Source organism: Rattus norvegicus, chromosome 7 (assembly GCF_036323735.1).
Source record: "Rattus norvegicus strain BN/NHsdMcwi chromosome 7, GRCr8, whole genome shotgun sequence".
NCBI lineage: Eukaryota > Metazoa > Chordata > Mammalia > Rodentia > Muridae > Rattus > Rattus norvegicus.
In genome coordinates, this window is record NC_086025.1 from 102,776,485 (window position 1) to 102,795,856 (window position 19,372).

At 42.4% G+C, this 19,372-nt stretch overlaps 1 protein-coding gene across 6 annotated transcripts in view; it reads left to right on the top strand.

The window, feature by feature from the left end:
* The window catches only part of Khdrbs3 (KH RNA binding domain containing, signal transduction associated 3), a 157,918-nt gene that overhangs the window by 49,857 nt on the left and 88,689 nt on the right, over positions 1-19,372 (top strand). For all 6 annotated transcript variants that reach the window (XR_005486718.2, XR_010053039.1, NM_022249.2 and 3 more), the window contains exon 2: positions 8,453-8,571. Coding sequence is in view for 4 of the 6 variants with exons in the window: in NM_022249.2 (NP_071585.2) it covers positions 8,453-8,571 (119 nt within the window). In the remaining 2 variants the exon portion in view is untranslated. The remainder of the gene's footprint in view (positions 1-8,452; positions 8,572-19,372) is intronic.

Below are 19,372 nucleotides of genomic sequence, written 5' to 3' on the forward strand. Positions count from 1 at the left end.
ATATTCAAGCCTGGTTTGGATGCAAGAGGGGTTCCTGTAGGCCTGTATTACTTAATTAAAATTATGTGTAATGAAAACATTTATGGAGCTGGAAGTTAAAGTTTTCTTTTCAGAGCTGCAGGTGCAGTAGCCCTGTAGTAATCTTCAAATACGATTTCTGATGGGTGGGGATGATGGCCGCTCATCTTTTAAGATCACTCTTAAATCCCACCTGGGTTGTTACTTTAAACTGGCTCTCTGAATGTCAGACACGCACTTCATTCTCCTTACATGAATTCCTCATTTTAGTATAGATTTTTTGATTAACGTTTTGGTTAAAAGCATTGGTTGGGGTGATTTGAAAGGCTGCATTTCACACTGTTCTTCTTTGTGTAGGCTGATCTGCATTAGCAGAGGCCCAGTTAATTTCACTGTAGTTCTTTGTGATGCTGGCTGATCTGTATTGTTCTCTCATAGGCCTCAGAATTCTTAACACAATACCTTTTAAAAACGACAAAGTCGTGACATTTAGAAGAACATTTCATCAGGGGCTACCACCTCCTTACACACTTGCACAGCTCATTCCAATCTATTTAAAACATCTATTCAGCCATGTAGAAACCATGCATGGAGCCTTTCCTGAGTGTCTTAGCTTGGGTTTTACTGCTGTGAAGAGACACCATGACCAAGGCAACTCTTATAAGGATAGCATTTAATTGGGGCTGGCTTACAGGTTCAGAGGTTCAATCCATTATCATCAAGGCAGGAGCCTGGCAGCATCCAGGCAGGCATGGTGCTGGAGGAGCTGAGAGTTCTACATCTTAGGCCAAAGGCAAACAGGTAGCTGGGGAGAAGGTCTTAAAGCCCATGCCCACAGTGACACACTTCCTCTAACAAGGACACACCTATTCTAACTGGGCCACACTTCTAGTAGTACCACTCCCTGGCCCAGCCATCACATTGTGCTAGAGGCTGGAGCACTGGAAAGGGAAAGGAACAGAGTTGTCTGTTTTCCATAGGGGGAGCTGAAGACTGTGAACATGGAGGACAGTGATACATTGTCTACAGACCTGGGATCGGGGAATGTTTTAACATTAGAGTTGGATACAGAACTGTGTTTTTTGTGTTGTTCAAGAACTATAAAGTTAAACTTGAAAAGAAATGCTATTCTTCAAGAGCTTCCTGTCTCAGGGGCCACTTTATTTGGCAAATATGAACTACTTAGGTTAAAGTTGCCTGTGTCGTGTTTTGTCATAACTTTTGAAGTGTTTTGTCATTCAGTCCTCATGTTGACCCTGTAGGATAGGTTCTGTGATCTCTTTTTTTCTTCCCTTTCCTGATGGTTAATCAGTGACACAGAGATAGTGACACCTGCCTCTTTTAGTGCCGTGGCTTATTCTGTTGATTTGTCTTCATATACTGTAAGGAACTTTGCCAGTAGAGGAATCTTTCTTTGCCTTTTCATTTGGGTTTGAGTCTTGATCAATTCTTGATGCCACACAGAATTCCTTTAGATTCACTTTTAAACCTCACAGGCAGTCACTGTCATTGAAGTTTTATCATTCCAAGCTTCTCCTGACAGGGAAACAGCACTTCTCACATGGAAGCCTCATTGCATCAGAGGAAAGGCTGAGGGAGGAGCAGATGTGTCTATATTCACAGGGCCTGGGGACACTTGGGGGTTACAGCTCTGAGAACACTGTTACATCTCATTTCAAAGGGGACAGAAATGTTAGTTATTGACAGTAGCTGATGTTGTGAGGTAAGTGCACTAGGGAACCCACAGATACTGGTAAAGCTGAATGAATAGGACATGCGTATTGCTGACTCTTGGCTGTGTGGGGAACTTGCCCAAATATTTTAGCCTCAAGCCTCACTGCTCTGTCTTCCAGCCACAAAAAGAACAGACTGGTTGTTTCATTATAGTTTTCTAGAGGCAGAACTACAGAAGCCAAAGGCAGGGTTAGTATATTTAGGGTCTTTTACATTGAGGAACTTTCCTGGAACCATTGATTTAGCCTTCCTGTTTTGGCAGGTGTTATAGTGGACATGCTGGGGTTCAAGGCCTGAATGATGCTTCTAAAACAACATGAGTTCTGCTAAGGTCCAGGGGCCTGTGGCTCTTGAGATATGGCAGAAACAGGCTGGTGAAGTAAAGAAGTACATATGTCACATGACAGCAAGGCTGAACATTGAGAGCACTGTAGTGAGTTACACACACAAATCCCAACAGGATGCTCTTGTGTGATTGCATGTGTGAGACAGTAGAGAAAAGGGCCTGTGTGGAATTGTTGTCAGACAGGTGTAGCGTTTCGTCTTTGCCAGAGGAAGAAAAGTTTATGTGTTGTGTAACAGTGTGAGTGTGCTTCACACGATTGAGCCGGACACTCACAAGTGGAATACTTAAATAGGATAAAATCCACGTGTGTTCTTTAAAGAGAAAAAGAAAAGGCTTGGCTTCCATTGTTAGGTCATCTGCATTGGAATCCTGATTCCCCCCTTCATTAGTCTGCTTTCGGCAGGCTCTCTAAGCATGGGTGTCCTGCTCTGTACAATGATGTAGGAGATGAAAAGTTCTAGATGGAAAGAGAACCCACAGTCAGATGCATGATGAATCATTGATCCCTAAGTCATAATAATCAATTGCCATTGCTCAGATCGATTTCCCGCCACTTCATGATTGCTCCTTGCCTTTACTTTGTGGCACTGTGTGTACTGAGCCCAAAGAGAGCTGTGTTAGAAGGGGCCCTCAGACCTTTTCCAGATTGCCAGAGTCCTTTCTTACATGTCTGTTGCATTCTGCCTTCTTTGCCTGTCCCTCAGAGGCGGGTGTGTCCTCCGGGGTCTTGTCACACTCATAACCATTCGCTTTCTGCTCCCGATGTAAGATGGGCAGCAGGGAGAAGGATCATCTGAGTATTTGACCTCTCTGTTCTTCTCCCTGTGTGTGCCTGAATTCAGCTGCCTCTCCCTGCAGAAGCTCCTCTCTGATGCTTCTCTCATATAACCTCTTCCTGTCTCCCCTAGCCTGTCTCCCACAGTTCCAAGTTTTACTCCTGATCCTTCCCTGCCCTTGTGCCCTCATTGGTTAGTCCTTTATTAAACCATTCTGATGACTCTGATTTATCTGTTTCTTTCTTGAGTCCCATTTTAAAAGGTCAGTTACTAAATAAGAAAGAAGCTCCAGCAAGGCCAAGTTGCAGTGTGGGAGCTTCAAGCTAATGGGTTTTATACAAAAATGTAAGTTCTGAATGTACTCGTGCCAGAACTCATGGCCTCCTTAATACTTGCCTTCCCATCCTATCTTGAAACAACAATCTCTAACCTAGGCTTGTGGATACACACACACACACACACACACACACACACACACACACACACACACACAAGATTCATTGGGCTGGTTCTCCTTCAAAACAAAACAAAGCAAAACATGTGACAGACCCTTGTAGCTGCATGTTAGGGAAGACCTGCATTTCTGAGTTCTGAAATGATCGTGGCAGATTGTAACACACCCAGTCCGAGATGTGGGGAGGACTGAGAACAAGTTGCTGAGGTGCACACTTTGGGATGCTTCCCTGCCTCAGCTGCTTCTTAGTGCACCTGCCTGCCTGGTGATGCTTGGGTATTGAGTCTCTGTAAGTCACCTGCAAGGCCCTCCAGAAGAGTGGGCATGAGGAAGTACTGGCAAACAGTCTGTGGGCTAAGACAGACTTCAAGTACAAAGCAACGGGAGGAATCATTGAGGAATAACGTGTAGGGACGTAGGAACGTAAAGGATGCTTTCCTAGGACGTGGAATTTCAGCTAGACACAGTGAATGGAGTTCAATTATAGGAAACAACTAGACACACAGTACTCCAGTGTGTTCCAGTAGAGGAAACAAGCTGACTGGGCGAGTGGTCCTGGTGGTGCAGCTCAGAGCAGGACAGAAGGGAGGCGGAGGTATCTGTGGGCAGTGATTTCAACAGGACATCCACCATTGGGTTCCACACCTCTCTGAACATTGTGCATAGCTCATTGGCAGCTCTCTGCTCAGTCCTCTGTCCACTCTTAAATGAACCAGAGTCAGCTCCCGTTTGCTACTCATTCTAAGCGTTAGCTACCACCTTTCCATGTCTTTATCCTCTGCATCGCTCAACCTGTCTGCTTTCCACTTTCTATGCCCTGCCCAATCTGGTCTTCTTTGGGATGCTTCCCTGCCTCATCTTAGTGCACCTCCCTGTCTGTTACTGAACTGTCACCATTTCATCTGGATGTGAAGAACCTGGCCGTCCTTGTCACACTTTTACCCTCCTTCCTCTTCTGCATGGAACAAAGGGACCCATCTCCTCACTTTTATCTGTCCATCCTTCTGTGAGAACCTGGGGCCAGCCATCAAGACCTAGCATCTATTTATTGCCTCTGATGTAAGCTTTGGGGACATTGTAAGAGACGCTATGAGACTTAGGACTCTCACAGTGTGCATGAGCCGCCCTGAGTGGTATTTTCACAGCCTACTCCCCTGGCTTAGAGATCCACATTCGACTACCCTTCCTCTCCTGAATCTTCTAAGTATTTTGGGCCTGGATTTTCCAGCTTTTTAAGCAAGCTTACATATTCCAAAGCTGTTAACTGACCCCATTGTGCAGCATTTTGTGCATCATATTAAATTTGTCTCTGCCTCGCTCTCTAAACTGTCCTGGTTCATTGGTATCTCAGAATTAAATAGACTTTAGATAAAAGCTAGTTAGTGTTCTCGGTTTGGGTGACTATAGTTCAGTGGATAGTACTGATTCTCAAAGGATTTTGCATGTAGTTTTCAATCTGTATTTAAGTGAGTTGCACTGCAGGGGAATGGCCCATCACAGTTTCAGTGGAAAACGTCAGGAAAGGACCAAGAGAGCTGTGTTTTAAGAGAGCACAACTTTTACACTCTGAGCCAATGTGCAAGACAAATGTGTGGCCAAAATTTATTTATAATTTTTTTCTAACTTAGAACAATTTTCTAAAACTTTAATTGATAATAATAGTCATATGATTAAAAAATACTAAAAGCTTCCTCTCCATGTCAGCAGGTTACATTTTTTTTTATTTACAGCAGGGAAATCAGGTGATCATGATCACAGCAAGTGCATAATATTAAGTGATAATATAGCTGAGTTTAGAGGTTTTTCTGTTGTAGTTGCACCACACACACACACACACACACACACACACACACACACACACATCATATTTTACAGGATCTCCTGAAAACATCAGACTACTCATAATTACCCAACATACATACATGTAATAAAACCTGTAGATGTTGGCCTGCAGAGATGAGATAGTTCAGAAAACCGATTGCCTTGAAAATGTGAAGGCCAGAGTTCAGATCTCCAGAAACTCGTGTAAGTGCTAGGTAGGTATGGCAGCCCATGTTTAGTTCCAGCCATAGAGGCAGAGATGGCATTCCCAGAGCAGCCTGGCTAAACAAGACTAGCACCATCAGTGAGTTCTGGGTTTGATTGAGACACCTTGCTTCAATAAATAAGTCAGGGAGGAGGCAGACTATGCAGGATGATTTCCTATACTAAACCTCTGTGTGTACATGAATATGTACACCCGCCCACACCTGTGCTCATACTCATGCAGAAGCATACATGCATGCATGCATGCATGTTATACCACTCACACATATAGGAAGAAAATGGGGAAGAATTAATTGTTTTAAAGGAAATTTTAGCTTACTTCACTCATTGACTTCTGTGTCAATGATTATTTCTAGTTATTACATAGCTAATAATGGATGGGATTTATTTTCTTTTATTACCTAAAGCTGAAGTCTTGTATTAGACTTAGTAAGCAACTGACTTGTGACTTATTTTATTGCTGTTTTATTTTTTAATTTTTTCTTTGAGATCTTTAACTATATATACAATTATGATCACATCCTCCTCCAATTCCTCCAGGTTCCCAACATGTCCCTCCCAACTTTATAACCTTTCTCTCTCTTTTTAAAAAAATCCACTAAGTCAAATTAATGTTGCCTGTACGTTCATGGGTGTGGGACATCCACTGGAGTGGTCAGTCTACCAGAGGCCACATCCCCAAGGATGATTCTCCCTCCCCAACTTCTATCACCTGCCCTTGGCTTATCCATTAGGAAGGAGGTTTTATGAGCTCCTCCCCCGTTTTTGTTGAATTCTGACTTGTTTTGTACAGGTAACTACAGCTGCTGTGAGCTCATAAGTGCAATGGTTGTGTCATGTCTAGAAAACTGCATTTTACAGCACTTCTTCCCATCCAGCTTCTTCCGGGCTTTCTGCCTCCTCTCCCAAGAGTCATGGAGAGTCGGGGTGGCGTTTAATAAACATGGTCTATTTTTGGCTGAATGCTCACAGTCTCCTATCTCAATACTCTGCCTCCCAATCCAAAAAAAAGTAAGGCTTTCTGATTGAGGCTGAGAGCAGCCTGGGATTTAGAGGGCAGTTTGACAGATGGCCATTTAGAAAAATCACAGCAGGTTCTACCCTAGGATGTGACTTTCCTCCCAAGTACCTCCTCTCCCCTTTTAGACAAGGATTATAATCCATACCAGGCATAAAGTCCCCTCCTGTAGGGCAGCACAAGTCAGAAAGCAGATGACTACTCTGTGACAGTCACACCCCTTCTGCACAAGTGACATATCTTCCTGGCCCATTGGCACTGCCTCCTGCAAGGTCCATTGCTGGGTAAGACCATTCATATTTTATATCCCAGCAACCTAAGGAGAGCTAGGCAGTAGCGAGAGGGTTTCTTCATAGGATTCATTGATTTCTTCATGTCCTTTGACCAACATGGTGGTGTCTTCAGCACCTGGGTCTTACTTTGTGGTTACTGTTGGTACCAAGAGCAGTGATGTAGCCTGTGCTATTTTATACATCTCTGGGGAGGCGTCTTGTGCCTGGCACTGTTGTTTTTATTTATTAGCCATGTTTTCTGGATTGAATTACTACTTAATAAACAAGCAAACAAACATAAAAGCACATTTTGAAATTGCCCTGCCTTTTTCCAGTAAGTTTCCATAAGGCTTTTTCGTACCCTTAGTCTCATCTCCCTCTCCCCACCCCTTTCATACTCACATCTTTGAACGCTCCCCACTACGTCACCCTCCTCTTTCATAGGTTACTTCTTCTACTTGTTGCTCCAATTACATTTTAATTGGGTTATACAATAGGTTTCCATATACCCTAACTCTAGAGCACCCCAAAGGAGTTAGTGCTTTTTATCGAAGACTAAAAATAATTAATTTATCACACTCTTATTATGCCATTGATCCTGAAATTTTCCACCTTTGGATTTAATTGTGGAAAAATGCCTGAATGTTTCTCACGTTCAGAGTCTTTCCTTTCTCTCTTTCTCCCCTAGCTCTCTAGTTCCCATTGCAGTATTATTGATAGAGTCAGACCTCTACTGTCAGCCAGGCGCCCAGTGACCCTGTTGAGATGGAGTCCGAGTAAGATGTGCATACCCATGCGCTTGTACTTATTGGGGAGAAAGTCCACAGTACCTACTTGTGGGAGCACTTGGCTGTACCTCTTGTACACAACCGAGTACTGTAGACAGTACACAAACTGAGTAAAAACATATGCTATTCCAGTTTCTGAAACTTGCAGCTGGCCGGTGGCAGGCAGTAGGTGTTTGTAGAAGTAGGCTTCACAGCAGAGAGACAGGGGCTCTGGTGAGAGATGCTACCTCTGTTTTGCCTACTTACAGTGATAGAGTTGTCTCTATATGCTCTGTGAGGGCCAGGCCAGGAGAGATTACTTTTCTTGTTCTGCTGCTTCCCCGAGGAAGGATAACCAGTGAGTTTCAGAGGGTTGAACGTTGAAAAGAGATCACCAGATGTAGGATACATTGCTGCAGACAGTCTGTTAACTTGGAGTGGACGGTGCTGTGTGAGAAGGTGGACTGGAGTTGGGGAACCTGCTGACCGCAGGCCATCTATATTTGTCAAACCAACTTAGAACCAATTTTTAAAAATTACAAAAAAATTGAAATAAAACATAATTACATTATTTCCCCCTTCTCTTTCCTCCTTCTACCTTCTCTCTTCTCCTCTTGTTCTTCAGATATGTGTCTTGGAGCCAGTTCCTGATAGTACAAACTCTAGAATGCCAGGCAAGAGCAGTAATTCAGTAGGTACTGGTGCCATGTAACACTGAACCGGGAACAGGACTGGGGATACTATTATTATTATTATTATTATTATTATTATTATTATTATTATTAATTTGTGGTTGTCCATTTTACCTTCATTAGCTGAGGGCTGCCTTGAGAGCCATACTTTGTGCATTTTTCATTTATGAAGATTTCCTTGGTAAAACATGTCTGCCATTACTTGAAACAATCCTGCTAACTTAGCAGTCATCATTTCTGCACTTGAGTTCCTTCCCAGTGGAGCTCACCAGACTCTACACCTGCAGTTCCGAGTCACATGCTTCATGGCTATCTTCTTGCCTCCACAGAAATAGAAAAGTTTCAGAAGGGAGAAGCCAAGGATGAAGAGAAGTACATTGATGTGGTGATAAACAAGAACATGAAGCTGGGACAGAAAGTGTTGATTCCTGTAAAGCAGTTTCCCAAGGTAAGGCGGGCGGGAGCTGGGGACCGCTGTTGCCCTGGGCCCAGCAGCAGACGCTGGACTAAGGGCTCTGGCCTTCACACACGTGAAGCTAATTAAAACTCTTTGGTAAATGGAGTGATTTGAATCCTTTGTTTGACTCCAGGATAAATTGTGAAGTCATAAGAAATATATTTATATCCTACTAGCCCTGTGCATAGCCTGCCTTTCTCTTTGTTTTCCTTGTTTAAAATATAAAATTGAGTGGTTTAGAAGTGAATTGTTGATATGAAATGCATAGAACAACATTGGACGTATGCATGTGAATGCTTGAGAAACCCCCATTGTCATAGACTTTGTTTCAGGTGTCTGTCTGTGGTTTAGACAGACATGCTGTGTTGTCCCCTTCTTTGTATTGTAGTCTTCATTCATTACCCAGTGTCTCAGAGCAAGTTAGATGGTTTTCAGTAGGATGTTGTTGTACATGACTTCATGCAATGCCATTTTATTACAAGGCATTTTACGACAGACATTTCCATTTGTGTGGCCAAAAGCCATGTATTGAAATTAAGCTATGTTCAATTTTTCAAAGAATTCCTCCTCCTCCTCCTCCTCCTCTTCGTTCCTCCTCTCCCTCCCCCTCCACCTCCCCCTCCACCTCCCCCTCCCTCTCCCCTCCCCTTCCCTCTCCCTCTCCCTCTCCCTCTCCCTCTCCCTCTCCCTCTCCCTCTCCCTCCTCTTCCTCCTCCTCCTGTCCCTTTTCCCACAAAATGATGGGATCATAGCTAAAGTATTTGATGGGGCCTTCCTGTGCCACATCTCTTCTTTAGTATGTCCCACTGTCAGGGGTTTATTACTATATGTTGTTGGTATTGCTCTTTTCTTGTGTTGTTAGCTTACATTTCCCTGATGAGTAATAATGTTGTATATTTGTGTCTGCTATTGTAAAGGTCACAACCTTTTTGACCCATTTATCTCTTGGCTACATGTGTTTTGGTGGCTGACTGGTAGGAACTATTTACATGGTTTAGGTACAAGTCCTTTTTTCAGCATGTATTTGGAAATATTTAGCTCAGTCTTTGGCGTACTGTATTTTGGTGGAATCTTACTTTGAGGAGTCTTTAATTTCTCCAGTATTTTGCTTTACAGTTATTTTCTTCAGTAAACTTAAGAAATCTTTATCAATCACAGAAAAATATTAAAATCACTACTAAAATGTAAATACATTCTCCTTTCCTCGTGAGAATTTCTTTTTTTATCATTTTTGCTTTTACATTAAGGGTGGTGGTGTATCTCAAATGGGTTTTGTGAATTGTGTGTAAGGTAGAGGTTAAATGTGTCTTCCAGCAATCCCTTTGTTAGAAACTTACCCCTCAACTTTACTGCCAATCACGTTTAGAGGTGGGACCTTTGGAAGGTGCTAAATTAGACAGTTCATTAATTGCTACATTGATGCAGGTGTTGCTTATAAAAGGAAGATGACACAGTGGGTGCAGTGTTTGTTACTCAGGTGTGAGGTCTTAGGTTCAGATCTCCAGCCCCATGTAAAGGCTGCCATAGCAGCACACTTTGTCTCTTTATCAGTGGTTGAGTAGATACTGGAAGCTAGTCAGTCTAGTCAAAACAATGAGCTATGGATCCCCTAAGAGATCCTGTCTCAAAAACTGAGTGGAAAACAACTGAGGAAGACAACAGACATTGATCACTGCTCAGACAGCCGTGGATATCTGTCTCACACACATACTGACATAAAAGGAGACCGAGGAGGAAGAGAGACCTAAGCTAGTGTGCATGCTCTCTGTGCGGGACGTCTGCATCCATGTTGAATAGTAGCATGAAGTTCCTCAGAATGGTAAGTTGACCATTCTCCAGTAGAAAGCCACAGTACCAAGAAAATTTGGCAGCCCAAATTAGTTTTGAAGAGTTTTCAAAGAGGAGGGGAGAAGGCAGACGGTGGTTGGGTAGGTTTGGAATGTGGATTAACTAAAACAAGATAAAACAAAACAAAAAAACCCCAAAATTGCAAATTCCAGTTCTCTGCTCTTGGATGTCTCAACCTACAGAACTGTTAGCCAATAAACTTCCATTCATTATCGGTTACCTATGTTGAAGTACGTTAGAGCAGCAGAACATGGAATGAGGCAAAAGTCACATCCGTGTTTCCCTCATGAGAGTATTTACTTTTCTCATCAGGACTTGATGCTTTCTGTCCCAGGATTCATTTAGCATTTTTGATGGAAGTCAAATGGCGTGGAAGTGCGGTTTATTGGAGTGCTCTGTTCAAACACATTGAAGTGTTTATGGATCCTAATGCCAGGACCACAGTCTTGTTAACTGAAGCTTTTCATGGAGAGCCATGATTTTAAAATTGCTCTAGTTTTGACCTTCTTTTCCGGGATTACTGACATATTCTGGATCTTTTCAGTTCCATGTACATTTATGAATCCGTTCATGGATCGCTACACAGTGACCTACTCTGCTCTGCTGCACTTGGGTTGTGTCTGTTGATGGCTCGTCCCAGCTCTGCCTGTCCCATGTCTGCGCGTGGAACGGTTGTCCGTTTCTGTAGAGAGGCTCAGATTCTTCTTAGCCGCCCTACTTACCTCCTGATACACTCATCTGTGCCTGTCTGAAGGTTCACAGTCGCTCACTACAGAAGGGGGATCTTTCAGCTCTTTATTGTCTGAGTTTGTAGCCATAGACCATTTTAATCTTTATTGTCTATTTCTTCTTTCTTTTGCTATATTACTAATTTTATTAGTTGTTTGATAGCTCCGTTATGAACTCTAGTTACATAGTCACACTGTATAAGTAGCTTTACTTCTTCCTTATTTGTATTTTTGGTAAAATACTCAACAGGGGCAGTGAAGCAGGAACCCTTTTCTTCTCAAAAAGAAGAAACATGTGCGATTCTATTTTATCTCTCATTGTTGTTTTATGTCTCTTGGTTAAGTTTATAAGAACGGATGAGCATGAACTTTTCATTTTCCTGCTCTTGCTTCTCCCAGTCAGTCTTTTGTTGAGCACACCTACCTGCCTCTGATGGTTGGGTATAGTCAGGGTAGAACTCAGATGTTCCTGTTGAACGCCCTGCTACCTACTTTTGTCACAGGTGACCTGCTCCATTTTTGTAATGCAGGAAGGTTGCTTAATAGGCAGATTAAGACAGTCTTAAATAATATTAGCTTTTTAAAATGCAAGGAAGTCTATATGATTTTTTTTCATAGATTTGTGAATGGTCAAAACTTGCAGCCTAATTGCCGAGATTCCACAAGTCTAAACTAGTCCTGAAGTTAAAGAATAAGGACGCTTGAGCAGCATGTGGTCTGAGACGCCAGCTGCAGACAGTGCTGAGCCTTGACTTTGCCCCTGACTGTAGTTCAGTTTTCCTCCTGAAGGTTGCTGGCAGTTCTTAAAGCACCAGCCTTTCATCTGATTAAAGGCTGTTATCAGACATCAGTTCATTTTTGACGGGGATTGTGTTGAATTTGCAGATTACTTTCAGTAAAATGGGCATTTTCCCTATGCTAACCCTACCAATCCAGGAGCACGTGTGATTGTTCCGTCTTCTGACATCTTCTTCAGTTTCCTTCTTCAAAGACTTATGCAAGTCTTTCACTTGCTTGGTTAGAGTTATCTCAAGATGGTTTACATTATTTGTGACTGTTATGAAGGGTGTTTCTGATTTCTTTCTCAGTCTGTCATTTGTATATAGGAGGACTACTGACTTTTTGAGGATATCTTTTATCCAGGCACTTTGCTGAAGATGTTCATCAGCTATCGGAGGTCTGTGGTAGAACTTTGATGTTACTTATGTACACTATCATATCATCTGCAATAGTGATCCTTTGACTTTCCTTTCCAATTTGTATCCCCTTCAGTTTTCTTACTGCTCTAGCTAGAACTCCAAGTACTATATTGAATAGATGAAGAGAGTGGACAGCCTTTTCTTGTTACTGATTTTAATGGGATTGTTTTGATTTTCTCTCTATTTCATTTGCTGTTGGCTCTCAGCTTGCTGTAAATTGCCTTTATTATTATGTTTAGGTGTGCTCATTTTATCAAGACTTTTACTGTGAAGGGGTGTTGGATTTGGTCAAAGGCTTTTTCAGCATCTAATGAGATGATCATGTGTTTTTTTTTCTTCTTTCAGTTCATTTATATGGTGGATTACATTGCTGGATTTTCATATGTTGGACCACCCCTGAGTTTCTGGGGTGATGCCCACTTGATCATGGTGGATGATGCTTTTTATGTGTTCTTGGATTTTGTTTGCTCGTATTTTATTGAGTATTTTTGCATCAATGTTCATGATGGAAATTGGTCTGTAATTCTTTCTCTGCTGAATATTTGTGTGGTTTGCCAATCAGGGTGACTGTGGCCTCAAAATAAATTTGGCAATTCTCCTTCTGTTTCTGTTTTATGGAATAATTTGAGGCATATTAACATTAGGTTAATAGCTTTCTTTGAAAGTCTTGTAGAATTCTGCCCTAAAATTGTAACTGGGCTTTTATGTTTGTTTGGGAAACTTTTAATGAATGATTCTATTTCCGTACAGGCTATAGGTCTATTTAAATGTTTGTGTGTGTGTGTGTGTGTGTGTGTGTGTGTGTGTGTGTGTGTGTGAGAGAGAGAGAGAGAGAGAGAGAGAGAGAGAGAGAGAGAGATGGAAACTCTTAATGCGTGTACATGGAGTTCAGAGGACAACCATAGGTGTGGGTCCTGGCCGGTCACCTTGTTCGAGACAGGCTGGCTCCCTTTTGAGTGGTCAAGGCTGCTTACTCCAGTGCATAGGCTTCTGGGGAATTTGTCTCTGCTTCCCATGTCGGGTTTGCTGATGGAGGCTGCTGTACTCAGCCTGACTTGGTTTCTGAGGGTAGGCCAGGTTTCCAACCCTACAAGTGTTACTTTATGCCATTGTGTGCACTTAAAGCCAGTGCTGGAATTCTTGGTCTTTTACTTCTGAAGTCATTTTCATCTCATCGTATTAGGCTGGACTCTCGTATTGTGGTGAAGAATTGTATTGTCTGTCATGTTGAGTAATTTTGGATTGTATCCTGGATACTGTAAATGGCAGCTCTCTGTTTGTTACGGTTCTCTGAAGGACACTGGTGCCTGCTTGGTAGCTAACTGACTAGATTGTATTCAGTCTGTAAACTGGAAATGAGTTGGGTTCTTTTGTTCACTTTGCTTCACATCAAATGCCAGAGACTAGTGTTTAGGGGCAGTCTAAGGTCTTGGCACATCGTCTGTTCTAACCCTTCCTGGGCTCCTTCCTTTGCATTTCAGTACCATGGTTGCCTCAGACCTTGCTTCTCGGGTGTAAAAGCTCTGAACTTAGAACATTTGTGCCCTGCTGTTTGTTTCAGGTCTTGACTGTATTTCAGAATCTGCCTGTTTTCTGTCACTGTTCAGGGCTCACAATAGTTGACTTTGGTATTTTGTTCAGACTTGGACAGTTTATGGTTGATACCTATAGGTGTCAGATTGTGATCATCTTTACTCAAAAACATAGATAGATACGTTTTTATATAAATAGAAAGCGAGTTTTGACCACTGCATGGACAAATTACTGAGCAGAAATGGTGCAAGCAATCCTTTTGCATGGATTCTTTGTGCCCACTGCGCAGTAGATGGAAAGAGGAGCAGACGTAGCAACTCACTTAATATTCCAAGATTAGATATCCTGGAATATGATAACTAATCGGAAATCGATACTTTGTTGTATATAAGTTCTTATGTGAAGTAGTAATACATGAATATGGTATCTCAGAGTCTCAAATATTCAAGTATTAGGTGTGAGCTGGGAAGACATGTAACTTCTGTGACTAACAGATCCGAGCACACCGCATTTGTTCACAGTGCCGGGGGCAGGCTGTTTAACTCCATCAGAATCACCTAGCCACCAACTTCAGGCTTTGCATGAGTGTCCATATGTGCTGTAGAAGCCCTCCTGCTAGTGGCAACTTCCTGTCAACTGGAGGAATGTAGAGGACTGACCCATGGGAGTCGCTCTGGGGGCAGCACAGTTCCTTGTGGAGTTGGTGCTGGCCGTGGGCCTTGAGCTGCTGCAGCAAGAGAAACCCCTGTGCAGAGTTCTCGTTAATGAGGAGGCTTCGGCTAACTCATCATTCTCTCCTGCTCACTGGTCTGATGTTTGATGTTTGAGCCTCTTTTCTGAGCCACATTTGTTGCTGGTAAAATGACAGTGATTAGGATTCCGTTATTGGTCTTAAGCTCAGTTGAGTGGAGAATCCAGGTGACCATTTAATGCTCAGAACACACCTGTGGCTTTAGCAGGACAGGAGGGTCATTTTGACACATGTAAGGAATGCTGCTTTGAGGAGGTTATCTCTTGGCAGAGGTCAGCTGGTCAGGATTACAAGTAGTAAGAAAGGTGAACATTTGGTGTTTCCTCCCAACGTGAGGACATGCTGTGTAGGTCAGATGCATTTGGGAAATCATGAGCCATTATATTTGATTAGGAAGATAAATTCAACAAGATCTGCCGATTTTAATAGGAGACGTGAAAGAATTGGTCACTGAGATTTACTTAAGCTAGTGGAACTGCATGCTCTTCTAGACTAGAGGGACTTTTGAGCTGTCTTAGAGGATGTGGGGTTCTGTGTTAGGAAGGAGGGCAGATGTAGTCTCATGTTGAAGAAAAAGCTGAGGGCTATGTCAAAAGATGGAGTTATAATGTTGAGTCACTCATGTCTTCATGTGCGGTTCTCTGGCTACGCAGTTGGCTGTGCCTGGCAAGGTATTCTGCTGGAGCCTGAGATGGCAGAGTGCTCGGCTTGTCTAGATTGTTCTCTGTATTCAGATGCATACACCTGTGGGAAAGTAGTTTGGCTTGAGGATCAGGCACAGTTCAAGATAAACAACAAAATTGAGGGATTATAATAATATGTCCTGCAAAAGCTACGTAAACTCATGAATGGTTTACTTCTAGAATGTTTTTTCATTACTAATTTTTGATTTGGGCCAGCTCTGGATTAATGGAATCTTCAGAATAAGACATAAAAAAGAGCGGAAACTCTTTATTTCCCTCCACTTTGGAATATTAAATAAATTTTTTCTAGCAGTTGTTAGCACGGAAAGATAAATAGCAATTCAAAAATATTTATTCTTTATTCTTGTCTCCCATATTACATCCTCATTGCAGCTTTCCCTTCATCATCCCATCCCAGCATCTGGCCCCCATGCCCCAGCCATTCCTCCATTTCCCTTCAGAAAAGTTCAGGCCTTCCAGGGATATCAACCGACATGGCATATCAAATTGCTAAAGACTGGTCACCTCCAAAAAGGAAATTCTTAATTTATTAATTTCGTGACTGTCTTAAACATCTCTTGGTATTCTAACATAGTCATTGCAATTTCTGGTTTAAAAAACCTTATTAAAAATCTGTGGTATTGTGTGTTGGCAGGGCAAGGTGGTTGCTGTTGTCACAGGTGAGCATGGGCTAAGGATCTTTGAGATGAGAGAGCCATAAACCGCCTCTGCTCTGTGTGGCAGTTAAGCTTCCTGTCTTTCTTTCTCCCTTGGAGCATGTTACAGGCAGTCTCAACCTCGTCTTCTCAGTGGCTCACGCAGTGGAAGTTGTTGGTTTAGTTTCTCCAGCTGGTGGATGTATGACATGTCAGTACATTAAAAGTTGCCTTTTCTGTAGCCCCGGGTTGATTTTCAAAGACAGCCCTCTCCCCAGAGGACCCTTTGCTTTAGTTTCACATTGATGATTTACCTGCAGAAATAGATAGGATGGCAATGCTTGGTTATCTCTGCTCCTTTAAATGAGAGTTGATTTACTTGTGGGGAACAGTGCAGTTTTTAGGAATTTAAGTTTTTGGACATGATGAGGCACCCCAGGCCTGAGCAGGCACTCCATGGTCCTCCACCCCTGCTCAGGATTCCTATGGAGGAGTTAGAGAAAGGACTGAAGGAGCTGCAACCCCATAGGGAGAACAACAATATCAACCAACCAGACACCCCAGAGCTTCCAGGGACTAAACCACCAACCAAAGAGTACACATGGGGGGACCCATGGCTCCAGCCTCATATGCAACAGAGGATGGCCTTGTCCAGCATCAGTGGGAGGAGAAGCCCTTGGTTCTGTGAAGGCTTGTTTTCTCAGTGTAGGGTAATGTCAGGGTGTTGAGGTAGGAGTGGTGGGTGGGAGGGGGGAGCATCCTCATAGAAGTAAGGGGAGGGGGTATGGGAGAGGGGAGAAACAGGAGAGGGGATAACATTTGAAATGTCAATATGTAAACTATCCAATAAAAATAAATGAATTAATTAATTTTTAAAAATGCATGGGACTGCAGTGTTGGGATCACATCCAACTAATTCACTGTCACTTTAAGCATCTGTCATTTCTTCCGCCCTCCCTTCTAACTATTTTGGCTCATCCATTGATAATTATATCACCTTGCTATGCAGATGATTGCATAGACTATTTCCTCCTGGTTAACCAGTGCTAACCAGGAATGTTAACCAGTGCTAGCATTTCCTTTCTTGCCTTTTCCCTACTCATCTCTTTTAGATTCCACACAGATAATGCCAGAGATTTGTGTCTCTGTAACTGGCTTATTTTATTGGGTATAAATCTCTTCATGCTCACCAATGTGATGTGGCTTTTTTTTTAATGCTTCACTGTATATATTTCCCATTTTTAAAATCCTCCGTTCATCGATGGGCATGTGGGTTATTTCTATACCATGGCAGTCATGGCTGAGGCAGTGAATGTGGAACGCACGCTTCTCATTAAGATGCTGATTCCGTCTTTATCCGTATTAGAATTTGTAGGGCTCTGATGAAATGCCCAGCGCCTAGGGCTGTAGGGAGAGGATTTGGGACACAGCTGCAGAGATTTCCATCCATCCTGATGCGCACAACAGGCAGAGCAGCTCACACTGTGGGGCCTAGAAGCAGAGACAAGGAGAGGTGGACAAGGAGAGGTAGAAAGTATACCTGAACCACAAGCCTCTGCTTTCCACTGTAATTTCTACCATGAACTAAACCTGAACACGCACCAAAGCAAGTAATTACTCCCTGACTACACAACGTAAGGCACACGGAGTGCTTTATGATGAGAAGCTTGTTTGCAGATGGAGAGAAACTTGTGTTAGGAACTAGTGCGGCTTTGTCTTGTGTGCACCTCTTGTGCTCATTAGCTCTTGGCATGTGAGCGTTTCTGTAAATATCCCAGCAAACACCTTGTTGGCTGCTCCATGTGCACGTACCATGGGCAGGCTTAATGGCCTTAACTGAACGGCACAGGTACTCTTGGCTGTTTGCATCTTTTCTTGTGGCTTTGCTTTTCTTCATTTCAGTGAACAGTGAGTCCTCCAGTCAAAGTCTATATCAGTGTCTGTGCCCAAGGGCATGGTTTTTGCCGACTCAGTATCACTTCATTAACCGCCATCTCACCCACCCCTCAAGTACCAGGCATTTGCTGCCTACCTTGACCTCCCCTTTATCTTTCCCTCTGTATTTTCTTGTCAGAATTTGTTTGCGAATGCTGCCGTCTCTCAGCTTCGCTCTTCTAAGAGCCTCTTGATCCGTATCAATTTCTCGCCTTTGATTTTAAATCCTGCAATTAATCCTCTGCATCTTTAATCAGATGGGTATCATCTCCGATTTTTTGGATTAAAAATTTCTAGCCATCTTCCATCTTCTGCTGGCAAATACAACATTGACTAAATAGTGATGAAGAAATATAAGGTAGAATTCTCTAAAGTGTGTGTCGCATGCACGTTACTGTCCACATCTTTGCTCCCTGCTCTTATAATCAGGCGAAGTTACTTGTAGGCTCCATTGATTTTCTTTACTTTGATTCTATACCATTCATAAGCACAGGGATATAGTCGGCCACCAATAATAGTTATAGTTACTAGGGAAATTAAGACACTTAAATAATAACAGTTATTGGTAGCTTAATTATATTGCCATAATCTCTGTAGTAAAGAAACTTACATAACCTGTTGACTAATATTAAGTATTTACTGAGAAGCCATTATGCAGGAAAGATAGAAAACAAAAGTGAGTTATACTTTAGCCCAAGAGAATTTATAATTTTATCAGTGGAAGGCATTCATTTAACCAAATAATATAGGCTAAAGGGTGAATTCTTGTAAAAGAGGCAGTGGGCCAGGATATGAAAAAGTGATGGGAGGTGTTTGGACAGAGAGTTGAGGTACAGTGGTGTGTGATAAGAGTTTCCTCACTAGAGACTACCTCTGTGTCTAGTTTCTGCCTGAGTCCCACCTGCTTTGTTACCACTGATTCTTCAACCAATGCTGGAATAGCAATGACCTTTTAATGTATAGAGGTAAATGTTTATGTTTATAACCCTTCATCCATGGAAGGTGAAGGGCCAGGGCGTGCATGAAGTGGTGATAAGCAGGTGTTTATGGTGGCCATCCCCACGCAGTGTACCTGATGGACCTGCTTGCATAGTCTCTTAAATTCATTTGCAATGTGTACTTTAAACTGTGTTCAAATATTTAAAAATTACCTGAACCTTCTTATTCTTGAATGTAGTTCAGCCTCGCCTTTAGAGAATATATTTACATTGTCTGATACTGTAGCTTAATTGTTTTATATTTTCCTGGGATATATATTCACTTTAAGAATTTTAAATACACATTAAGATTTTATAAGATCCTCAGGAAGAAGACACTCTCGGCTTGTTAGCACCAGTAGTCCATAAACCTGCTTCCTCTTTCAGTTTCTGTGGTGTATTCTATTCTTGATGGTATTTAAAGTCTCAGTTGTTACTGACAGAACCGGAGTTTTAATTGTGGCTGTATTTTCCACTCAATT